This window comes from Canariomyces notabilis (genome assembly GCF_033297395.1).
Source record: "Canariomyces notabilis strain CBS 508.74 unplaced genomic scaffold N656scaffold_21, whole genome shotgun sequence".
Lineage (NCBI taxonomy): Eukaryota > Fungi > Ascomycota > Sordariomycetes > Sordariales > Chaetomiaceae > Canariomyces > Canariomyces notabilis.
This window is the reverse complement of record NW_027041843.1, coordinates 395210-417946: the sequence shown is the minus strand read 5'-3', so window position 1 is coordinate 417946 and position 22737 is coordinate 395210. Positions and strand designations below refer to the sequence as shown.

At 54.7% G+C, this 22737-nt stretch overlaps 7 protein-coding genes and 1 non-coding gene across 8 annotated transcripts; 4 read left to right on the top strand and 4 right to left on the bottom strand.

The window, feature by feature from the left end:
* Nucleotides 1-995: 995 nt before the first annotated feature.
* Nucleotides 996-5928, top strand: N656DRAFT_714689 (P-loop containing nucleoside triphosphate hydrolase protein; the record flags this gene model as incomplete). Its single annotated transcript, XM_064811994.1, has 8 exons — nucleotides 996-1223; nucleotides 1335-1872; nucleotides 1939-2165; nucleotides 2242-2521; nucleotides 2584-2817; nucleotides 2886-5076; nucleotides 5154-5612; nucleotides 5691-5928. The coding sequence occupies 8 exons, from the start codon at nucleotides 996-998 to the stop codon at nucleotides 5926-5928; spliced, it is 4395 nt and encodes a 1464-aa protein (XP_064667732.1).
* Nucleotides 5929-7821: 1893 nt separating this feature from the next.
* On the top strand, nucleotides 7822-10158 carry N656DRAFT_758217 (FAD-binding domain-containing protein; the record flags this gene model as incomplete). Its single annotated transcript, XM_064813174.1, has 2 exons — nucleotides 7822-8292; nucleotides 8512-10158. The coding sequence occupies 2 exons, from the start codon at nucleotides 7822-7824 to the stop codon at nucleotides 10156-10158; spliced, it is 2118 nt and encodes a 705-aa protein (XP_064667731.1).
* Nucleotides 10159-10788: 630 nt separating this feature from the next.
* On the bottom strand, nucleotides 10789-12288 carry N656DRAFT_800407 (FAD-binding domain-containing protein; the record flags this gene model as incomplete). Its single annotated transcript, XM_064818007.1, has 1 exon — nucleotides 10789-12288. One exon carries the CDS (start codon nucleotides 12286-12288, stop codon nucleotides 10789-10791), a length of 1500 nt encoding a protein of 499 aa, XP_064667730.1.
* A 557-nt stretch (nucleotides 12289-12845) lies between these two features.
* On the bottom strand, nucleotides 12846-13774 carry N656DRAFT_301389 (uncharacterized protein). Its single transcript, XM_064809174.1, has one exon. The coding sequence runs from the start codon at nucleotides 13653-13655 to the stop codon at nucleotides 12957-12959; it is 699 nt and encodes a 232-aa protein (XP_064667729.1). The 5' UTR covers nucleotides 13656-13774; the 3' UTR covers nucleotides 12846-12956.
* Nucleotides 13663-13760, top strand: N656DRAFT_t110. Its single transcript has one exon. It is a non-coding gene; the product is annotated as a tRNA-Asp (tRNA).
* A 2213-nt stretch (nucleotides 13775-15987) lies between the features above and the next one.
* N656DRAFT_782201 (anthranilate synthase component) lies at nucleotides 15988-18165 on the bottom strand. Its single transcript, XM_064815720.1, has 3 exons — nucleotides 17885-18165; nucleotides 17747-17829; nucleotides 15988-17695 (listed from the first exon to the last, which is right to left on the bottom strand). The coding sequence occupies exons 1-3, from the start codon at nucleotides 18049-18051 to the stop codon at nucleotides 16224-16226; spliced, it is 1722 nt and encodes a 573-aa protein (XP_064667728.1). The 5' UTR covers nucleotides 18052-18165; the 3' UTR covers nucleotides 15988-16223.
* A 1010-nt stretch (nucleotides 18166-19175) lies between these two features.
* Nucleotides 19176-20125, top strand: N656DRAFT_782200 (uncharacterized protein). The gene has a single exon (XM_064815719.1). The coding sequence runs from the start codon at nucleotides 19384-19386 to the stop codon at nucleotides 19945-19947; it is 564 nt and encodes a 187-aa protein (XP_064667727.1). The 5' UTR covers nucleotides 19176-19383; the 3' UTR covers nucleotides 19948-20125.
* Nucleotides 20126-20414: 289 nt separating this feature from the next.
* On the bottom strand, nucleotides 20415-22657 carry N656DRAFT_301342 (uncharacterized protein). The gene is made up of 2 exons (XM_064809173.1): nucleotides 22078-22657; nucleotides 20415-22022 (listed from the first exon to the last, which is right to left on the bottom strand). Exons 1-2 carry the CDS (start codon nucleotides 22519-22521, stop codon nucleotides 20523-20525), a joined length of 1944 nt encoding a protein of 647 aa, XP_064667726.1. The 5' UTR covers nucleotides 22522-22657; the 3' UTR covers nucleotides 20415-20522.
* Nucleotides 22658-22737: the final 80 nt, after the last annotated feature.

The following is a 22737-nucleotide window of genomic DNA, read 5'->3' as shown; positions in this document are numbered from 1 at the left end:
TTAGAGCACAGGCAGCTGTGCCAAGCAGTCGCCTCAACCCTCCAGATCAAGCCACCCCCATACCTTGGTCAGGAACCATCGGAAACCAAGAACGCATCAGACCCACCCGTATGGGGAAGCCGCTGGTCAGGAATCAAGGTTTTTATTCCCGTACCTCCCGTACCTGAGGTCCACGTTTCAAGCGCGCCTAGCCGGGCCGGAACTCGGAGGTTGGGGGCGGTAAGGGGGACGGATACGAACTATTGGTTCCGCGCGCCGTTTGCTGGCAGCGCGACGTTGCAACGGAGTCCCCACCCGGAACCAGACAAAGGGGAAAAAACTCAGATATATGCCCCGTCTCTTTCCCTGGTCAGGCCAACGTTTGGTGATCATCGACTCCAGACCCGTCAACAAGGAAAAGATCGTCGACTGGGAAGCGGGACACATATTGTTGATGTAACCGTTCTTAGCTGCCTGCCCGGAAGATGCTGGACTCTGCCATGTCTCCGGGGCCCCAAACAATGGCTGATAGAGTGCCTGTCTAAGGCTCATTCATTACCACACAAAAAATGTCACGGTTGCTGCGAATCTTGCTATTCCTCCTATGGAAGGAGCTGAGCTGAACCTAATGTATGGTGAGGTAGGGCCGGGGAATCAGGGAAGCTGAAGACTGTTGACACAAGGTGGCGGTCACGTTCCAAAGTTCAGAGGTTCTGGATTGTCCACGGATGCCATGGAAAGTAAGGTAGCAGATCACGCCAGGAGACGTGGGAAAATAAAGTAATGCGAATACGGGTCTCGAGATATTCAGCCCAATAATGGGGATGGGTGAAAGCCAATATGTACCTGCGACGTATCCTACTCTGCCCCCGTTCATGTTCATGATTGCCATCATTGATGCGGGTCGTGATCTTCACTTCTCCTCTCCCCCCTTACCCGTTCATGTTTGGCAATATCCAGGAGACCGGTCACAGCAAAGTAATCTCCACTGACAACCCGGCACCGGCATCGAAGCCATGGCAGAGCCGTCCGCCTCCGCGTGTGCTCGCATCGACGACTCGTTCGGACCCCATGCCCTCGACTGTCGGGGCGGATTCGACTTTACCTTGCTCTTTGAGGAGACTATATTGGGTATCCTGCCGCATGCCTTTGTGCTTCTCATCCTCCCTCTGCGACTTTGGTTTCTATGGCTTCGCACAAAGAAGGTAGAATGTTCGGGGATACACATCGCGACGGTGAAAATTGTAAGTCAAGATTGAGGGAAAGCTGTCGATACTGCTACCGGGCGGGAGAAGGGTAAATGGAAATGAGCCGGTTACTGACTCGGAAAATTATTACCTGCCTGCTGCACACAGACGGCCTGGGTTGCTCTTGCCGCCCTGAATCTTGCCGCGCTGGTGCTCTGGACAAACCCCTCGGCCGTCTCGACGCGAGCCTCTGTGCCCGCCGCCGCCGTCAAAGCCGTCTCGGCACTCGGCTTCAGTCTGCTCTCGTACGCCGAGCACACCCGGACCGTCCGGCCATCGTCCATCCTGAGCGTGTTTTCGTTTTTCACCCTCTTGTTTGATGTTGCCCTTGCAAGGACGCTTTGTCTGCGTGCCGATGATGAGATTAATGACACCATTGGTTACATCTCCATCGCCGCTGTCGCAGTCAAGGCATCGGTCCTGGTATTTGAGGCCCTGGACAAGCGCCAGAGCTTGCGTCCAGCGTACCAGGGCTACCCGCCAGAAGCCACCAGCGGGATTTACAACCGGGCCTTTTTTTGGTGGCTCAATCCACTTTTCCGCAAGGGATTTAAAAGGGTGCTGGATGTCGACGAGCTGTTTGCGCTGGACAAGCATCTCATCTCATCTTATTGGGAGAAGCGATTCTTGGCTGGGTGGTCTCCTGGTAAGTACTACCCGTGTCCATGTTCATCTTGGCTTGAGGTGGCAGGCACGAACTGACAAGTCGCAGCTGCCGGCAAATCGCCGTACTCTCTCTTAGTTTCCTCGTTTGTAATCCTAAAGAGGCACTTGCTTCACACAATTTTACCGCGTGCTTGTCTTACGGCTCTCATCTTCTGCCAGCCGTTTCTCATCAACCGTACAATCTTGTTGACTGAAGAGCCCGTCAACAATGACACGTCACAAGCTGGCTATGGCCTCATTGGCGCTTACCTCTTGGTTTATGCCGGGATTGCAGTAGGTGCAGTCATTTCTCGCAGATCCTCAGCTTGAGTGCCTCCATAAAGATCCCACTGACATCATTTGGTTGCAGGTTGCAATGGGACAGTACCAGCACCGGACCTACCGCACCATAACAATGGTTCGGGCAGGCCTTGTCTCCATCATCTACCGGAAAACGGGCTCCCTGCAGCTCGGGGATGTTGACCCCGCCTCGTCCATGACGCTCATGAGCGCCGACATGGAGCGCATTGTTCAGGGCTGGCAGACGATGCACGAGATCTGGGCGAACCTTATCGAAGTCGCCGTGGCCATCTATCTTCTGGAGCAACAGCTCGGAGTTGCCTGTGTTGTCCCGGTTGCCGTGTCCATTGGTAAAGCCACCACCCCCTGACATCTCTGATATGAGCAAAAACGGGCTAACGCAGAAAAACAGTGTCACTGCTGGGATCCATGATTGCCATGAACTTCATCATGTCCCGCCAGGCCATGTGGCTTGAGGCGATTGAGCGGCGCATCTCGGCTACGTCGGCCATGTTGGCCTCAATGAAGGGCATCAAGATGTGCGGCCTGAAGGATACGCTCATCAACAGCCTCCAGGCGCTGCGCGTTGACGAACTCCACATTTCAAAACGGTTCCGGAAGTTACTCATCTGGAATATGGTTTTTGGTAAGCGGCTTGTCCCTATACTAGTACTCCCATTCACCGGGATTGATGGTCTAACGCGAAAACTCTAGCATATGTGACACAGGTCTTCGCTCCTGTCTTGACGTTTGCCGTCTTCTCGGTCCGGGCCCGGGACACCGGCGATATGACGCTCGATACGGCACGCGTGTTCACCTCGCTCTCCTTGTTTGCCCTTCTCTCGGAGCCCCTGGCATCACTCGTCATGTCACTGGCAACTTTTCTCGGTGCCGCGGGCAGCTTCACCAGGATCCAGCAGTTCCTCCAGTCCTCCGAACGTGTTGACACGCGTAAACTCACAAAGTCCGCGGCCGACGCCATCAAGGTCGAAGGGGCTGCATTCTCATGGGATGCCACCAAGGAACCCCAGCTCATTGGTGTGACATTGACCATTCCCTGGAAGAAACTTACCATGATTGTCGGCCCCGTGGGCTGCGGCAAGACCACGCTCTTGCACGCTCTTCTGGGTGAGATTCCCCTGCTGGAGGGCTCTGTGAAACTGGGCTCCAGGAGCATCGCCTACTGCGCCCAGAACCCCTGGCACGGCAACGGCACAATCCGCGAGGCCATCGTCAGCGGCGCCTTCTTTGACGAAAAGTGGTACGAGCGAGTTGTGCGCGACTGTGCGCTCACTCGTGACCTCGAGGAACTGCCCATGGGAGACTCAACGCGCATCGGGAGCGGCGGGATCGCACTCAGTGGCGGACAAAGTCAGCGAATAGCACTGGCTCGCGCCATCTACGCTCGTAGAGACATTCTCATTTTAGACGATGTACTGAGCGGGCTCGACACGTCAACCGAGAACCATGTCTTTGAAAATCTTCTCGGCAACCACGGCATACTTCGCGAACTGGGCACAACTGTGGTGCTGGTCTCGTCTTCGGCTAAACGTCTGCCATACTCGGACCACATTATTTGTCTCGGAGCTGATGGCAAGCTCAGCGGAGAAGGCAGCTTTGCTGACCTGAACAACGCTGGCGGCTTTGTTAACTCACTGTCCTTATCCCGGACCGAGAAGGGCCAGGAGTCTAACGACGCTACCAGCAAAGTCCACCGTGGATCCTTTATCCAGAGGGACAAGCCCGTTGAAGGAGTCCTACTTTACTCCAAGGAAAAGCAAAAGAGAAGCTCCGAAACCTCGCGCTCGTCTAGTGAGACATTGGGTGGTAGTCCTCATGACGCCGAGGCCCAGATGAGCCGACAGACAGGCGATATGCAGATCTACCTGTACTATGTCAAGTCGGTCGGCTTGTGGGCGAGTCTGATCTTTGTAGTCGCAATTGCCGGTTTCGTGTTCTGCATCTCATTTCCTAACGTCTGGGTGCAGTGGTGGGCAGCCGACAACGAAGCGCGCCCTAACAGCAGGCTGGACTACTGGCTGGGCGTGTACGCCGCGCTCGGAGGCGCTGCCATCGTGTGCTTGTCGGTCAGTTGTTGGCAGATATTCATTACCATGGTGCCGCGGACGGGAGAAAGATTCCATCTCGCCATGCTCAAGACGGTACTGAGCGCTCCGATGACCTTCTTTGTCAACACCGACTCAGGGGTCACCATAAATCGCTTCAGCCAGGATCTCCAGCTCATCGACATGGAGTTGCCCATTGCCGCACTCAACACTTTTACGACGTTTATCCTCTGCATTGCGCAGATGGCTCTTATCGGCTACGGGTCAATCTACGCGGCCGTCTCGTTCCCCATCGTTCTCTTCATCCTGTATCTGATCCAAAAGGTCTACCTCCGCACCTCAAGACAGCTACGGTTGATGGATCTCGAGACGAAAGCCCCCTTATACGGACTCTTCGAGGAGTCACTCCGCGGCCTGGCTACTATCCGCGCTCTCGGATGGCAACAGACTTTCCAAGAGAAGAATCATGTCCTGTTGGACCGCTCTCAGCGTCCATTCTACCTACTATTTGCCGTCCAGCGCTGGCTTACACTTGTTCTGGACCTGCTCATTGCCGGAGTGGCTGTGCTGCTCATAATCTTGGTCGTCGAGCTCCGCGGCACGGTCAGTGCAGGCGGTGTTGGACTCGCGCTGGTTGGGGTGATCCAGTTCAGCCAGAATGTCAAACTGCTCGTCACCTTCTGGACGACGCTCGAGACGCATATCGGCTCCGTCGCGCGCATCAAGAATTTCACCGAGACAACAAAGGCTGAGGACCAACCTGGGGAGAACTCCATGCCTCCCGCGGACTGGCCATCGGCAGGAGCCATTGAGTTGAGAAATCTGTCTGCTGCTTATGGGTAAGTCCCCGAACCTCGCAATTTGATTTCCATTAGTACTGTCTACTAACTATAATACGAACCTGCATCAGTGAGAGAACCACCGACAACCTTGTGCTCAAGGACGTGACACTCTCCATCAAAGCCGGCGAGAAGATTGGCATCTGCGGACGAACCGGCAGCGGCAAGACGTCACTAATCATGAGCCTCTTCCGACTGGTCGATGTACAAGGCGGGTCGATCTCCGTCGACGGTCTGGACCTCGCAAGTCTCCCACGCGAACAAGTCCGGCGCCGCATCGTCGGCGTGCCGCAGCAGGCATTCCTCCTCAAGGGCTCTGTACGCCTCAACGCCGACCCCACCGGCGAGGCGTCCGACGAGGCAATCTTGGATGCCCTAGAGAGTGTGCAGCTTAGTGACCTGGTGGAGAAACACGGCGGGCTTGATGCAGACATTGACGCGCTGAACTTGTCCAGCGGGCAGCAGCAGCTCTTTTCCCTCGCTCGCGCCTTGTTGCGGCCGAGTAGTATCCTCATTCTAGACGAAGCCACCAGCAGGTAAGCTCTCTTACCATTGAATCGTGTTGCCGCCTCGTCGTGGATTGATCCCGCTGAACCGGTTTATTACAATCACAGCATTGATGTCAAGACGGAAGAGGTAATGCAGCGGCTCATCCGGAAACGATTTGCCAACCGCACCATCATCGCCGTCGCACACAAACTTGACACCATCATGGACTTTGACAAGGTGGCTGTGTTGGATGCGGGGAGGCTGGTTGAGTTTGACAGCCCATATGCCTTGCTTGAAAAGCCCCAGTCAGCCTTTTCGAAGTTATACAATGCCTCAGTGTCTAGCGACGTGGATGCTTTCTAGGCGCCTACTAGCGCAGCTGCACCGGCGAAAGGTCGATGCTATAGAGTGGAGGATTTCGGTACATCAATGCTGTGATGTTAAAGTTTCCCCTTTTTCTACATCATGAAGTCCATACTAGGTCTGAACTCCCTTGTGAGAGCAAGATAAAAGTTTGGAGAGCTGAGGTCTTTTTAAGGTTATACCATAATACTGCTATCCATGGTATGTTAGTATTGACTATTAGGAGGCTAATACCATTACTTGTGTCTTGCAGTAACACCAGATATTCGAACCCTCCATGAAAGGGCACATACATTCATTTCAGTCCATACTTACCGGCACCTACCTACCAGAAGTGGGGACATACATCATGTAGGGGACGGATCGTCCCTGACATTACAACGCCCCTTGGCATACAAGGAACTTCCAGTGTGATTACCTCAGGTAATATCAGCCTTCCTAGGGGCTACAGGCAGGCAGCGTGTGACATTGATAATGTGATAGATGTGATGTGACAGCTTACTCAGATAAGACGAAGGATTCTGACCCTTTATCCTGATGCCCGGAAGATCGTCGGTCGGTACCATTCCGTCGGGGAAACGCTCGACAGCCTCTACACGTGTAACACTACCGGTACTACGGATTAGCAATATCACTCAATAATCACCAAGTCCGAACCGCCGGGCTCTCACTTCAACATGGCTTTCCGACTGATTTCCCGCGGCAACTGCGCCTGTGCGAATTTTGTCCTTATGTAAACTCGGGGTTTGCCAAGCTATTTCCTGTCCCCATCGTTGACTGTGCTCGTCCTAAGACATCATTACCCCCCTATCTCCCCCGCCTGTAACCGGGAACAGGGGGGCTATGCCCTTCGGCCAGAGGGGGTTACACCGAGAAAGCGCTGTGCCGTGATTGGTGAGGTTCCCGTACGCGGCTGCTACACCCCGTTGGTGATTGGACGCGGCGTGCCCCCCTGAGGCTGGCCGACAAACGGATTATCGGACTCTGGGCAAGCCATCGTATCCCAGGATGGGCCTTGGGTTTTGCATGGGATGGCACCATCCGCGTCTGATGTCGGCATGGCAAAGGACCGGTGATCTTGACTTTGGTCTGCTGCACTGCTAGGGCGGATATGGGCAGTTTATCACGATGTGGGCCATCTCCGCCGGGTCTGAGTAGTAGCAAGGGAGAAAGGAAGATTGGGATCTCGGTTGCAGCTCGAGCCGTAAGCCCAACAGCTCCACGGTGTTATATGCAGGGGTCCAGTCAGCAGCCCACACTTTCAAAAACAGTTCTTGGCCAACCTTAACTGGATCCTCACCGAACAGCAGGAGGCTGCTGGGTATGAGCGAGTCCGAGTCATTGCACATGGTGCTTCGGACCGCCCGTGCATACATGTCATGCATTCAGCGACTTCGGCTTATGAACCGCTGCTAGTGGAATTCATCGACATGGCGTTGGTCCAGATGACCTAGTACCATCAAACCCATCAGCCCTATGGGCCAAACCCGGAACCCTCCCTGAAGACTAGGATTTGGATGGGAGGTGTGCATGACCGTTGCACTGGATCCTGATTCGTGAGCCCGGATCTGGGTTTGCAAATATTATGTACAATACCCCGTCCTATCGGGAGACAACGATGGAGTTGTTGGGAGACTCAGCCCTCTCCCGAGTTTCAGCCACTGCTGAGAATGGCTCAGTGCAGCCAGGGTTCGTGTGCAAGGCCACACATATGGACAAAGGAGGGAGCCTTGGAAGCTGAGGTTGCTCAGCTTGTTCCCGGTGCCGTCTAGTCAAAGGAAGCTTAAAACTGAGAGTTCCCCAGGGGATCCGAATCCTGCCAAACACCCGAGTACCCTATTCAGTGTCACGTCCGACCGCGATTGTGTCACTTATCGGATCTCAGTATAAGCCATGTCGAGCCACCATCACACATCCCATTCGAACTGCTGGAAACACACCGCAGACGAGCGGATTGGCCTCATTGCCGAGAGGCTTAAGGGGAATGACGATATTAGAAACAAGCTCCCCGGTCTCCGCGACATCCTAAAGGACTATGTCGATCCTGATGTACCCGTTGCACCGGCAGACTTCCATCGGCGCCTGCTTCGTGTCTTCAGGGACTCGGACGCCGATTTCTCCTACCAGGAGTGCCTCTTGAAGTTGACTGAGGATGAAAGAGACCGTATCGAGAAGTTTGTCGCCGACGACCAGCCGCTCGACGATGTCTCGCGCGACTTTGATATGTGTGTGAGTATAGGGGTCCGTGAGCATCTGCAACATCTCACCGGCGTGGACTGCGCGTGGATCTCGTCGGAAGGCGTCCAGACGCTAGCGGCGGCAGCTTCCAAGGTGGTGCACGGAGCTGGTGCTGACACGGTCCATGTCAAAGGCCTCAGTGGCAGCAGCCGAGGCCCCTTTAGCTGGCTAAAAGACAAGGACAACATTTTCCTCGCGTTCCTGAACAAATTGAAGGACCTATTCCTGGGCCATGGTGATAACCACAATGTCATCGTAAGTACTAAGACTGCCCTAAGCGGCAAAGAAGCTTGACAGAAAGAGGCAGATTGCTGATTCACGTCGCAGGTTTATAAGGAGGCAAAGTTCCAAAACTGGGGCCTCGGCGTCGAGTATGTACCGCAGTACACATGCATCCCCAACTCGGTTGCTGGCGTGCAGCGCATCGTCAAGTACGCCAAGCAACACGATATGGGTGTCCGTTGTGCCGGGTTTCGTCATTCGTGGGCGCCCATCTTCGGTCGTCAGGGGCAGATCACCATCTCCCTTCTGAGCCTGGCAGAAGCGACCAAGATCCCCAACTTCACCGCACTCTCCAAGATTCTCCCAAACTGGCTCCTCGACAAGAATGAACTGCAGTCCATCGAAGTCGTGTCTGGCACTCCTCGTGTGAAGGGTAACGCCTTGGTGCGCGTAGGAGTCAGCACAACCAACGAGCAGCTTCGACGTTGGTGCGTCGAGAACAACAAGTACACCTACCCACTCAACGTGATCATGGTTGAGATGACCGTGGGCGGTACAAACGCACCCATCTGCCACGGAGCCGGCCGGCGTCATGCAACGCTCAGTGATCTCGTCCGCAAGGTTGAGTACGTCGACTGCAATGGTAAACTGCGGGCCGTCAGCGACCCCCGGCACCTTCGCGCTGCGGCCGGCTGTTTCGGGCTAATGGGTGTGGTGACGCATCTGACGCTCGAATTCCAGCCAATGACATATGCGCTGATGAAGCCCGAGAAGCTGCCGGTGCTACGTGCAGTCCCGCCACCCTCCGATATGAAGGAGGAGGACATCCCGCCGGTGCTACGCATCCCTGGCCTGACACCGGCCCAGCGGGAGGAGGACCTGCGCCGATTCAGAGAGTCGGCTACCAACGCATACTACTCTGAATGGTTCTGGTTCCCGTACTCGGACAAGTGCTGGGTCAATTGCTGGAATGACACGCCGGACGCCTCTGGCACCGAGGACTACCCTAGCAACCTGCAGACCTTCATCATGTTCCTTTCGCAGTTTACCGTGAACGTCCTGCAGAATGCAAAGATTCTCACCGAGCTTATCACAGCGTTGCACCTGGACGAGGCCGCAGTGACGCTCATCTCAGAGGCTGCCATGTTTGCCATGCCGGCGTGGGACGAGCCGGTCAAGACATACCTGACCGACGCGCTGCACTTCCAGCGCGGCATCCAGAACGTCCGCGTGCTGAACTTGGAGGTCGAGATGCCTCTGCAGCCAAAGGTCGATAACCCCAATGAAATCGACTACGAATTTGTCCAGCGGGCGTGGTGGGACGCCATCTTGCAGTGCTATCGACACAGCAAGACGGCGCCGCAGCGCATGCCGCTCGAGATGCGCATCATGGGCGGCAGCGAGATTGTCATGGCCCCGCAACGGGGTAACAAGCTTGGAACGTGTGCCATCGAGATACTGACGCTGAAGTCGGCAGAGGAGCTGTGGATTCCGTACGTCGAAGGGATTCTCTCGAAATGGTTGTCGTACACGGATGCGAACGGCAAGAAATTGAGGACACGGCCGCACATGGCGAAGCAGTGGAAGGGCATCAGGGTTGATGGAAGACCATGGGTCGAGAAGATGAAGAATGAGGACTACGCCGAGGAGCGGCGCGAATTCAAGGCGCTGCTGAGTGAGATTGGCAGGCAGCACGGGTGGACACTGCAAGATTTGAAGAAGCGCTTTTCGAACGATTTCTTTGACGATTTCTTTTTCGACGACATTTAGGCGGATGGCTTGGATACACTCAATAAGGTGTTAGAATACACATTATCTCTATTAATCTCAAAATATTCCATCTCGTGCTGAGTGCTCAGTGCACCGCGGTGAACTGAACCAAGACCGTCTTGTGGCTGGGACAGATTGGGAAGTATCAAGGGGGAATTTGGAAGCTAAGGCAGGTGTTTGAACGGAAAGTGTCAGGCACGTATTGTTGGATGCGCCTGCTTTGGCTCAACATCAGGGTATCCTCTGCTGGTACCTTAGTTGAAGGGAGCCGCGACTGCCCATGCTCTGATCTTGCTGCTTTCCTACTGGATCCATTAGGTCTTGACATACAGCACAGTAGTACATAACTTAGAGCAGAAGAATTACCCATGAGCATTAGGAAGGAGGTACTATCTAACCTGACATCTCGCTTCTGGGTCGTTCAGCTAACCTGAATCGTCTAGGTAAGAAAGGAATGTCACGCGAACGATGATCGGTTCATCCGTTGCTCCCGTCGCCTCCCGTCGATGAGGTCTGAGATTGCCACAACAAGTAAGGTAACAAGCCCGAGGCCCGTTGAATCACCTTCCGCGAACAGAAATCTACGACCTATGGTACTGGGTAGTCCCATGGCAGGCAAGTGGCGACGGACTACGGCTTCCACCCTCCAGTCCTCGTCCTAAACATCCCCTGCGGATCGACACTCTCCGCCACCTCCTGCGCAAGTGCTCTCTTCTCAGGCTTCAGCCTGCCCCAGTAATCCTGCCGGTAAAATCCATAGTTCATAAACACTGGCAAGAAGGTCTCCTGCAACTTGCCCTCCGCCTGCCAGCGCAGCACCCTCTCTCTAAACCCCCCGTACGTCTCCATCATCTTCCCCTCCATCAACTCATAATCACTCTGCAGCAAAAACGCATAGTTCATCTCAATAATCATCCGATCCGCATCTCCATCCGCGTCAATCAGGTCTTCGCCCCTCTGCTTCGCAGCAAGGGCAATCCGCTTGGGAAACGGCTGGTACGCGATGGACGCCACGATGCCGGGCACAAGCAGTGTGCTGCCACTCACATTCCGCCAGTGGGCGTGGATCCCGTCCAACAGCACCTCCTCAAAATTCGCCGCCGACGGCAATGGGATCGTCTCGGTGCCAATCTGCACCACAAACCCCTTCAGCACCACCCAGTTGCTGCCGGCCATCAGCTCGGCATACGTCTGTACCCGCAGCGTGTTGGTGATGGGGCCGATGGACGTGAAGTTGTCAAACGTGCCCGGGGGAACCACAGGGCCGTCGTAAAACAGGAACAGGATCCACGAGTCGACCAGGTTGACGTTCGTCCGCTCAGCCGTGACAATGACGGCCGCGCGGTCATCCGTGTTGTACTCGGTAAAGTCCCGCACTGCCTTTAGGATCTTCCGATCCGTCTCTGGCGAGCGTAAAAAGATTAAGTTGCCACCGTAGACGTCGCCTTGGGGGTGCGCTTGGCACTTGTAGTTGGTCACCACGCCAAAGTTGTTGCCCCCGCCCTTGAGGGCCACGAACAGGTCTGGGTTGTGCGAGCTGCTGGCGGTGGTGATGGTGCCGTTTGCGAGGACAATCTCGTACTCGATGACTGACGAGGCTGACCAGCCGTACTGGGCTGACATGTATGACAGTCCGCCGCCGAGGATGAGGCCGCCTACTCCCGTGTTGCCGATGCGCCCGCCGACAAAGGTCCAGCCGGTGCCCTGGAGCTTCTTGGCTAGACCGTCGAGGCGGTTGCCAGGCCCAATGTCGACAATGCCGGTTGCCGGGTCGAGGATGACATGGTCGAGGTTCTGTGTCGAGATGAGCGGTCCACCGTCGACGCTGGCAAAGTAGTTGTTAGGACTGTGCCCGCCAGACTTGACCGCAAACCGCTCGTTGTTGGTGCTCAGTATGCGTAGGACAGCGGCCACTTCGGCGGCCGTGTTCGGGAAGATGATGCATGACGGCTTGAGGGCGCTGCAGGTTGACGACCAATACTCCAGCTGCTCGTCGGTGTACGACGGAGTGACGGGGCTGGCGACTTGGATGTCGGTAGTGGCGCTGAGTTCCGAGCAGGTATCGGCAAACACCGTGGGTATGGCCGAAACGAGAAGGGATAGGAGGGAGGTCGTCCTCAGAGACCACATCTTGACCGTGTGCCCTGATGTCGAAACACAACTGGCTGAGTCGTTGTCCTATGGTAGGTAGATCCTCTGGACTCTGACATCACGAAACTCCTCAGCCTGCCATTCCCTCCCGTCCCTTTATGCTTTTACATCCGCGGACCAAAGCATTCCGGGTCTCGTTGAAAACAAGGATATCTTGCTTTCGCTCCTCAGCGTCTACCTGAGCAGGTAGCAAGCCGAGCCCGAACCGGTTTTCGAAACCTCTTCACCCTAAAGGGTAGTCGAAGTCAGACGCATGCGACGGCATCGAGCCTGGCTTGTGACCTGACTAAGCTAGCTGAAAGAAGGTCGAGAAGTGAAGTCGAAGCCAAGCGGGAGCTGGAGCGTTGAATTCCTTGTTGCGGACGGTTGGTAGCGAGGGCTCTTGGCTCGACGCACAGCTCACCGGGGGACGACGGCGCACACATGCAGGGCAACCTAACAGTTGCCCTGACCTGGTTTGAGGTGCAGGAAATGGCGTGTAGCCTTGGTTAGCCTGAACTCGGGTATGTCAACGCCCCATCTCCGCTGAAACTAGACACCAAGGGGGTAACCTCAACGTCGTTTCTATGTGGTGTTCTTGACCTCGTTTTGCCACCCCAGAAGTGCCTTGCAGTCAATAGTCGAATTGAGTCCCAAAGGCCTTCAAGTTATGGTTCACATCTGTTCGCCAGATTCGTACTTTCCAAATACAAAACCCAAGAGGCCATTTCCTGAATCGGGCTTGATCGACGCGAAAGGTAGACCGTCTTGGACTCTGGAGAACATCGTTCTGGTTTCCTAGACGCTCTGTTGGGTTTTCTGTTCAGAAACGCCATCATTACTGGTGGAAACTCTGCCCTTCTTCCCGTCGCTTCAGCCTCCCCTGCAGGCTCGGACGAACGGCGCGATCGCATGACGGAGGTAGCATGCACCTTTGCTGATTGTTGTGGTGCGCCTTCACACCAGGTGCCACGGTCAAGGCGCAGACCGTTCTCGGGAAGACTAGAGTCTGGAGGTGTCCAAGATCTCGTCTGGAGATGCTGCCAGCGAATCGCCAGGCATGCTTGAGTCGCTTGACTCGTTTCCCTGTTCGAGGGGACATTTCCTTTCAGCTCTCGCCTGCCAAGCGCTGGCATGCTACATTGATTCTGGAAATGCGATTCAAAGAACAGGATTGGACCGTCTTGGTGGGTGGCATTTGGGGAGGATTGCATTCCGCTAATCTGCTTTGACAAAATTGCCAGTTGCCACGCGAGCTTTGGCAGGAAGTGCGGAGGAGAGAAAAACATCGCGAAATTCTTCACTGAGTGACGCATTCTTATGCGGTGAATTGCGACACCCCTGCAAGCTACGGTGGGTGAACACATCCACAAGTCTTCCGTAGTATAGTGGTCAGTATGTGAGCTTGTCACTGATTTCCCTCGGATTTCTGGCAATCGCTCGAGACCCGGGTTCAATTCCCGGCGGGAGAGTCGGTCACACTTTTTTTTCTATTACCCTTTCTTGTTCATCTCCCTTAACCACCACATTCAGGATCAGGAGGATTACTTGTGGGCTCGACCTTCATACATTCAGGCGCCACACTAGATTAGTGAGAGGGGGAGGTCAAAATCCCCGGACGGCACAGAAATCCCCGGTCAGATAGTGCAATGTATGGAATTCCCATACAAAGACTAACAGGTCGCCAACTGTCTTGATAGTGGCCCCTGAATTACAATCAAGTTCGAGCCAACGGGTAGAATGGTTTACCCAGAGATTCGAACACAAGAGAACGGCTTGAGTTGACTAAGGTACCTACCAGTAGACGTTTTGGATCCATCAAGCAGCATGGGTAAGGGAAACTGCCGGGATGCCTGTAGATGAGCCGCGCCCCACGATCCCGAACTCACCCATCCTTGGACTTAAACCTACGAAGGCATCCAAAGCATTTTGTCGACAGAAACAGGTACGCTGAACTTTGTGCATAGGTACGTCACAAGTCTAGATAAAACTCTTGAGGAGCGGCATCGTACGCCGAGTCTCGAGCAATAATGTTGTCGGGCTGCTCGTTGCAACTTCCCGTCGCCTTTCAAGCATAGACCAAGTCTAAAATACAGCGTCTCCCTCAAGTAGAAGTTTCGTTCCAGAATAATCTATTACGATGTTTGAGGACACAAGGAAGAGCCGAAGATTAGTAGATTACTTTGCCGGTTGACGCACTGGCCTTTCCGTTGATTTGTAGGCACTGAACAGTCATCAAGGACTCTTGTGTGTTGACTGTGTTTATGTTGCTGCACGTTCGAACTCATCATAGGTCTGGTTGCGATCCTCGATCTAACTGGGTGATCTAACGGGGTGCATGTTATCATTGTCGATGGCTGCGGACAAAATCATCTATAATATCTTTGGTGTCCTCGTCTTCATGCGCCATGACTCATAAGCCTGACTAGGAGACCTCAGCAGCTTGTCAGGGTAGTTGCGTGGGGCTGACTGAACCTGGAAGTCTTGACGAACGGGCTGAAACCCTCATCATTCATGATGGCTTTCGATACCCGCTCGCAGGATCTGGGAGAGTGTCCCGAATATACAGGTAGCAATGTAGTTCGAATCGCCGAAGTTGGTAGCAGGCAATTCAGTCCGTAGTTATGAGCCTCTTCAGTAGCAGTCACTACGGTCGTTAAGTCTTCGCTAGGTTCTCTTGTATCTGAACGCCCTTTGCATGACCGATATGGGATCTAGAAAAGTTAGGTGTGTTGTCTCCTACGCTTTATTGGAGCTGTGGGACAAGTTTATTGAAAGTCTTGTGTCTTATCCATGATACAAAGAAACTCGAACTCATAATTCCTGCAGAGGCATGACCAAGTACTCCCCAAGAAGTTCTAGTACCACGGGAGCGCACATTGACCCGAGTCTCCGGCCGGCTGGGAGTCGGGATTCGTGCTCCTTCTCACTTAGTCGTTCAGGGACACAGAGTCTCTAGCAAATCCCATTTGCCAAATTTGGTTCCATCACCCAGCCTACCAAAAGTTTGTCATGTACCGGGCCAGGAAGCGTCATTTGTGTGAAAACCACAGGGCCATAGGCTACAAAGGTTAGGACTACCTACCATTAGCCTTCTTACCCTAGTTTCAGAGCTGAAATTGGGAAGGAGCCACCTCGGGGAAGGCGGACCCGGCGCGCGAGGGCCATATAAGGCTCGTTCCTTCCTCCCAAATCTCAAGGAAGTCACCACACCACGCACACTGGGCGTAGCGGTTAAGGCCGCAGCCTTCTGTTGGCTCTCAACCTTCCATACTACGGTCATGGGGGCGGGGGGTGCCCAGGAGGTCGCTCGTTCGAGCCCGCTAGCGGAGAGTACGAGTCTGGGTGTACTTCCTTTTTTGCTTTTTTCTCGGTTCCACAGTCAGAGTGAATCGCTCCTGCCATCATGCCATGAGTCTACCTTATTGAAGTAAAATAATTCTAGAAGTTCGAATGAAACCTGATTAGCATCCACCTTGATGCTTACGATTGTTGCCCTCCTAGTCAATGCTGCCGTTGTGATCGAGCCCTCCCTCCCATTGCCCAACGAAGTGAGAACGGAAACGTATATGGCGGTAGGTCAACCTGGACAAACCCCATATACGCAACAGAACCATGGCCTACTTATTTAGAAACCCCAGGACGAGATGGATCATAAACAAACCCATCACAGGGAGTGCTGATGTGTGAGGTCTCTCCTGGGCGAGAACTAAAGTGCAACGTGACTGCCATCAGCGCTGCCACTGCAACCGTCAATGCCATCAGGCGACAAGTTCCAGCAGCTTCAGCTCAATACCATCAGGCAATAGATGCGAGCATACATCAAGAGAAGGATAAGGGCTTAGAACGGGATTTCTGAGCATGCATTCCGGTCGGCTATCTCCTCACTGGCTGCTCATCATCCTCTAGCTCGTGTCCTATACATTTACCCCCGTTCATGCCCCAGCACCCATTGTCTGCAGACGATAGTACTCGTCCCCCTTGCGCCGCTCTTCGTCGATAATCTCCTGTACCGACTTGGAGCCCAGTCCGTCGCCGTAATACTTCTCAGCCAGCTCAATGCATCTCAAGTTGGCCGCCAGCTTATTCATCGTCTCCATCCACTCCTCTGTCTTCTCACTGTCAAACACAATGCCGCCTCCGGCCTGGAGATACGCCACCTCGTCCTTGATCAACATGGTCCGGATAGCAATGCATGTATCCATCTGGCCCTCATCCAGCGCCACGGAGCCGTTGGCCTCATCGATCCGCACGATGTCGTATGCAAACCATCCCGCCGCGCCCGCGTAAATCCCCCTCTTCTCCTGCTCTAGATCATAAATCAGCTCCATCGCCCTAATCTTCGGCGCGCCCGAGACCGTTCCGGCAGGGAAGATGCTGCGCATGGCGTCCCAGCGGGTACACTCGGGCCTGAGCAAGCCCGAGACCTCGCTGGTAAGATGCTGCACGTGGGAGAAGCGGTCGATGCGCATCAGGCGGTCGACCTTGACAGTGGACGGGTGACAAACGCGGTTCACGTCGTTGCGCGCCAGATCGACCAGCATGACGTGCTCGGCGCGGTCCTTTGTGCTCGCCTGCAGCTCGGCGGCGAGCTCGTCGTCCTCGGCCGGGTTGGCGCCGCGGCGGATGGTGCCGGCGATGGCGTGGTTGACGATGCGCGGGCGCAGCTGCGCCTGCTGCTCGGCCGTATACCCGAAGCGCGCGTCCAGCGGCAGCGCGGCGTACCCGTCTGTCTTCATTAGGCATTCCGGCGAGGCGCCGACTATGTGGAAGTCGGCGCAGGAAAGGAAAAAGAGGTACGGGGACGGGTTGAGTGTACGGAGGGTCCGGTAGATGTTGAAGGGGTGCAGCGTGGTGCTCCGCGAAAACCGCTGCGATGGGACGGCCTGGATGATGTCGCCTTTGATAATGTGCGACTTGAGCGATGTGACGAAGGACTCGTAGCCGTGACGGCCGACATTGGATGAGTACTGTTGCTCGGAAGCCGGGTTGCTCGGGTTCTTTGGAGGGAGGGGTGTCTCGGGCTGCTTGATGCGCTCTAGTACAGACTGGATCGTGGCGGACGCATTCTCGTAAGACTCTTGGAAATCATTGGGATTTTCAGGCAGCCTCATATGTGTGACGATTGTGACGGTTTGGCAGAAGTGGTCGAACGCCACGACGGTGTCGAAGATCATGAAGAGGGCTTCAGGAATGCCAAGGTTGTCCTTGAGTGGCCTTGCCGTCTTGGGCTCAAAATACTTGATGCAGTCGTACGAGATGTACCCGACGGCGCCTCCTGTGAGAGCGGGAAGTTTGAGCGACGGGATGCTGACAACGCGGTCCTGAGACAGCTGCGTCTCGAGAGCCCGCAACGGGTCGCCAACATCCCCATAGCCGGGACCAGTCGCGATCACCTTTCTGGGGACTAAGAAGATCAGATATGCGTCACAGGGAGTGAATTGTTAATGAGTCATACTGGCTCCAATAAAGCTGTATCGACCAACGGTCTCAGTGCTTCCCGTGGCGCTCTCGAGAAGAAATGAATACTCGGCAGTTGCTCTATTTGAAACCCAGTCAATTGGATACCAACCAGTGAAGATCTCATCTGTCATACCCATCGGACAACTTTAGGTATATAGCCGTAGGAGTCAGCAGATCTGAAGGCACTGAAATGCAGACTGGCAGGAGCGTCGGCTGGGGTGAGGCTTGGCGAGCCTTTTCAAAGAAACTGTGGGCCTCGGATGCCGTCGGCCGGATGTCGAGATCGGCGGTAGAAACCATTGTGAACGAGCCCAGAGATTATACGATAGATCTGCAAGGACCCGGAGTTCCAATTGCTTGGAGCGATGGACTGGATCTTCAGGGGTTGTTGAAAATGGTTGCGGTGGACAGATCTGGCATTTTGACCAAAGTTTTGGAGGGTCTTCCGAACTCGGGTGAGTCAATGCAAAGTGGGGCACTCGATCGAGATCAACCCTAACCCTTGTTTTGAAAAAGCTTTCTCTTTGGTGTTGAGCTTGTGCTATATTTGGGAACTCAAAGGAGGCTTGACTCGAGAGGTAAGCATCGTTCGTTGTATATGTGAACCAACTCACTTCCTTCATACCTTTACCAATGCCAAAGCGAAGCAGGACCTGTCTGCGACAACCACAACACAAGTGTGGGCGCCGGGCAGCAACCCAGCGGCATACCTAAGCACTTCCTACCTGTTAATGTCTCTGTTATTTCACTCTACAACAAGTAAAGTGGGATCTCAAAGTCTTGCTCCAACTATGACCGACGCTAGGCCTGCAGCAATGTCACGGCTTTCACTCAGGTCTCTTTAGGACCCTGACCCCGGCCCGCAGGACTACGGAGTGACACTTGGGGCCTGAACTCACATCGTGTATGTAACACAAAATGTGGATTAAGAGATCATCGACAATCTTGACTTTTCCGAACTAATGTTTATGTCGTTTCCGTGTAACTGGACCGAGCGGACACTGCAGCTTGGGACTCTTTTGGGGTTGTGTGACCTGAGAATGGAATTGAACCACGCCAAGAAAATGACGTCATTGTCATTTGCTTTTGCCAAGCTCTGAGAACAGACGAACCCAAAAGATCATCAGCTTAAGCGAAGAAATCCTTCAAAGAACGATCTGAAGATTAGCTCCAAAGTTCAGGAACAACGCGACAGCTCCGAACGGCAAGGACAACTGAACATGACCAATATACAGCCACCCCTGCCATCAGACTTCAAGATGAAGCAACCAATTGGTATATCGGCCAAGGAAACACGACCTTCGACTTGCCGACGCATCGTGTAGATCTTGGCTTTCCTGCCAAAAACTACCGGGGAGCCAACCCCCTTTTAGGACAGTCGCATGTACAATTACATCATTGCCTCGAGCAGGCTTGAACCACGATGCGAGACATGGGCCCCTCCCTTACGACCTTTTCTGCTTCAGTTACCATGATCGACCCTTCTGCTGTTATATAACTTGAAGCCCTCACATTCCTCCACTAAGTCTGCTCAGCCTCCCCTTGAGGAGGGACTGACCTCTGTCGACAGCGCCAAACATCAGCCTACTGGTCCAAAACCAGACCGCGACCTGCTACAGGTCTTCTCTCACAATGGCGCCTATAATCCCCACCAAAACCCTCCCCTCGGCGCTCACTGGCCTTCTCCACATTCGGCAGGCAACCGTGACCGTGATCTCGGGCAGCAACCCGACCCCTGCGCCTCAAGAAACCACCGACCCGACCGACGCCACCACCCTAACAGGCGGCGCCATCGCGGGCATAGTCATCGGCTCCATCGCCGGCCTGCTGCTTCTGATTTGGATCATCCGCTCGTGCACCAACCTCGGCGCGCCCCCGGGCAGCGAGGAGCGGCCGGGCCGGCCGTGGTACGGCGGCGTCCGGGACGAGTACCCCGCGCGCCACACCAGTCGCAGTCGCTCGCGTCACAGTCATCATCATTATCATAGTGGGCATCATCATCATCGTGACGGGAGGAGGTCGCGGAGAGCATCGGTTGTCGCGGTTGAGCAGCCTGTGCAGGTTGCTGAGGTCTCCCCGGTCGTGGTTAGGGAGAGCAGGAGGAGTACGAGTCGAGGGCCCGCGCCGCAGGGGTATTATGGCTATGGGGATGGCGGGGTGAGGGGGAGTAGGAGTCGGAGTCGAGGGAGGTACTGAGCTGAGTTGCATGGGATATGATATGATATGAGAGGGGATGTGAGAAATGGTTTTGGCTGGTATATATGTGGACAGGCTAGCCGGGGATGATCAACCAGTGACTCCTAAGGGTGCAACCGTAGTGCGGTTCATTAGATATATTATGTTTGTCTGTTCTCCGGGCGAAGGTGTCAGGGAATCATGATTTTGTTTGTTAGGGGACAAGGGCCGGGTCTGATACTCCACGAAATATCGATAGAACTTTCGAAGTGACGCTTTGAGCGTCTTCTTGGGAAGGGACTCTCGACCTCGGCGGTCTTTCGGAGCGGTGTATGTAGCCCAAAGAGTTGGATAACCAACCGTCTTAGCCCTGGTGGACATCCATAGCGGTTGTGAGTCTGTGATAATAAGAGGTATTTGGATACTAGCATTATGCCGACTTTTGACCCTGAGTAGTGTTGGTCATGACCGAGGAGATAGCGCGGAGGCAGCAGGCCTGGGTATCGAGATATTAGTCCACCATTAACACTCACTGTCGTAGAATACAAAGTTCCGTTAAGTAACCAGACCGCAGGTCCCAATCAGTCCATACAGATCTACCGCTCTTTGACATCTTTGCAAAGCACCACAAACCCGAACAGCGAGACGGAGGCGACGATCATACTCATTGCCACCCCGCCAGCCCAAGGCCCTTCGGCCCTCTCGCGCAAATCCACTGCCTGCTTGAACAGCGCAACCCAAGCATAGTCCCCGGTACTGAACGTCGTCCCCTCGCACCAGCAGCTGTCGTAGAACCCAACCAGCTCCCAAAGCGAGCTTAGAATGATCCAAGTAGCGTTTCCAATTACAATCAGATGACCGAAAATGCGTGTCGATACTGCGAGCACGGCCAGCACCGGTGATCCCTTGTAGGGGCAAGGCCTCGTCGTCTCTTCCGCGTGCTGACGTTGCGGTTGACGGCAACTTTTCCCGGGTGGTGAGACAGTACGTGAGCTCATGTCTTCTCCCGCTCTCCTCGCTTCCCTCGCCGCGTGAGCAGCTTCATGGGAAAGGATGGCGGCGTGAGAGAAGAGGGTCGTCATAAGGAACAAACTAAAAGCTGCAGTGCCAGCTATTCCGTAAATGAGGTAGCTGCCGGAGCGGCAGCCTATTCCCTTTACGTCTGTCAAGTATGCGATGATGACTGCTGGGATGGTCGTCCCCCACTGTACAAAAAGACCGACCATGGCTGCAACGGCAATGCGAATCAAGATATCCCCGTCCTCAACGATTTCCTTCCACGATGGGTAACGCTTGAGTCGTGTTTCTGGCCCGAAGCCGCAGTATTGATTGAGCTGGTCGACGGTTCCGTTGAGGTCGCGCATTCGAAAAGATCGCACTCGGCTGGCACCTACAATATTTTCCGCATCAACATTCCGCGGCGGCCAGGTTCTGGTCGTTTGGGACTCGGTCTCCTCCGGCATGGTCTCTGTAAGGGGTTCTTGCTGGGGCTCGGTCCTAATCGGTTGAAGCTCAACAACCCCCGGTCTCGTCTCAGCAGCCTGTGCTCGCAGAAGCCCAGCTTCACTCGCTGGGGTGTGGACTTCCCGTCCCCTGACCGGACTATGACTGTTCCCAGGGGAAATGGCCGCACCTGCCGTGGAGCTTCCTGTTGGATAATTGGTGAGGTTCGTCGTCCCTATAACCCCTGGCTCAGTGCTGGCACCGACACCGGGGCTGACAGCGCCATTCTCGAAAACGGCATTGTTCGCTGAGCCACCTGCCGCAGGCAAAGGTTGTCGATCGTTATACTTTGTCGCCACAGCTTGAAAAGTATTGTGAATCGACTTTGCCGCGCTCCACCATGTAAACACTCGAGCGTAGTTGAAGGTAGGCCCCTGCTGTATCTCATCGCCACATATGTCGAAGATCAGAAATCTCGGCAACCGTTCGTTGGGCAGCGATTTCAGGACCTTGAATGCTTCCTGTCTAGAAGTTTTGTGAGGGGGCGCGTTCTGTTGACCCGCCCTGAGCAACATGAACTCGGACAGGGTGTCATCGATCGTGTCCGACCCGTACTGGGTACCCACCGCAATCCAACCCCAGATGATTGGAACCTGTGGCGCCAGGTTGGTTAGCTTCGCTATGACATGGTGCAAGGGGACGCCTTACCAGCCACATCCACAGAGCGCTAGATGACAATATCAGTGCCTCGGTGTGATCCCCCAACGACGCAATGAAAGACCCAGCCACTGTCAGCACCCATGCCCCGGCGGCGACAAGCATCTGGGCGACCAGCGACAACGTGACGTTCCGCTTAGTAGCTTGCAGCCTCTTCTCGACCGAGTTCCACCAGGAGTTGTTGGCCTCCAGAATGACCAAACTGCTCAGCGAGCCGTCGGTCTCAGATATCTGAAGGGGCGCTTGCTGGGCTGCTTCCAAAAGCACACGCGCAGACGACATCCGCTTGGTGTAAGGATTCTGGACCTGGTTCTCTCCATCCTCGTATTTCGGGAGGCTGGCACAGATTCTGCGAAGCCAGTTCTGGTTGAGGATGGTTATCATCAAGGAATAAGTCGCCAGCGCGGGACTGCCGAGCGACATGCAAAAGCTCATGACGTTAGCTTTCGCGCTCCCGCCTTCGTACGGCAGCTGCGCCGTTAGGGCCAACCACGGAAGTAAGTAGTTCGTTGCGCGCCCTAAAAATTCCTGGTAGTTGAACACCTTGGAGGTCTGTCAGCTTCTGCGACCGAGCAGAGCAACGTAGCGAGGTTAGGGAGACATCTACCATGGGAAACTTGCTCCGACCGCAATACGCATAGCAGGTGTTGA

Excerpts from the sequence above, each read along its gene's own strand:
- N656DRAFT_301342 (XM_064809173.1), bottom strand. The coding sequence starts at position 22,521 with ATGAGCTTTTGCATGTCGCTCGGCAGTCCCGCGCTGGCGACTTATTCC. Across the intron at positions 22,023-22,077 it reads GCGCTCTGTGGATGTGGCTG|GTTCCAATCATCTGGGGTTG; the intron begins GTAAGGCGTCCC and ends CTGGCGCCACAG.
- N656DRAFT_782200 (XM_064815719.1), top strand. The coding sequence starts at position 19,384 with ATGGCGCCTATAATCCCCACCAAAACCCTCCCCTCGGCGCTCACTGGC.
- N656DRAFT_301389 (XM_064809174.1), bottom strand. The coding sequence starts at position 13,655 with ATGTGTTCACCCACCGTAGCTTGCAGGGGTGTCGCAATTCACCGCATA.
- N656DRAFT_782201 (XM_064815720.1), bottom strand. The coding sequence starts at position 18,051 with ATGGTTTCTACCGCCGATCTCGACATCCGGCCGACGGCATCCGAGGCC. Across the intron at positions 17,830-17,884 it reads TACCTAAAGTTGTCCGATGG|AGCAACTGCCGAGTATTCAT; the intron begins GTATGACAGATG and ends GGTTTCAAATAG. Across the intron at positions 17,696-17,746 it reads ATACAGCTTTATTGGAGCCA|TCCCCAGAAAGGTGATCGCG; the intron begins GTATGACTCATT and ends TGATCTTCTTAG.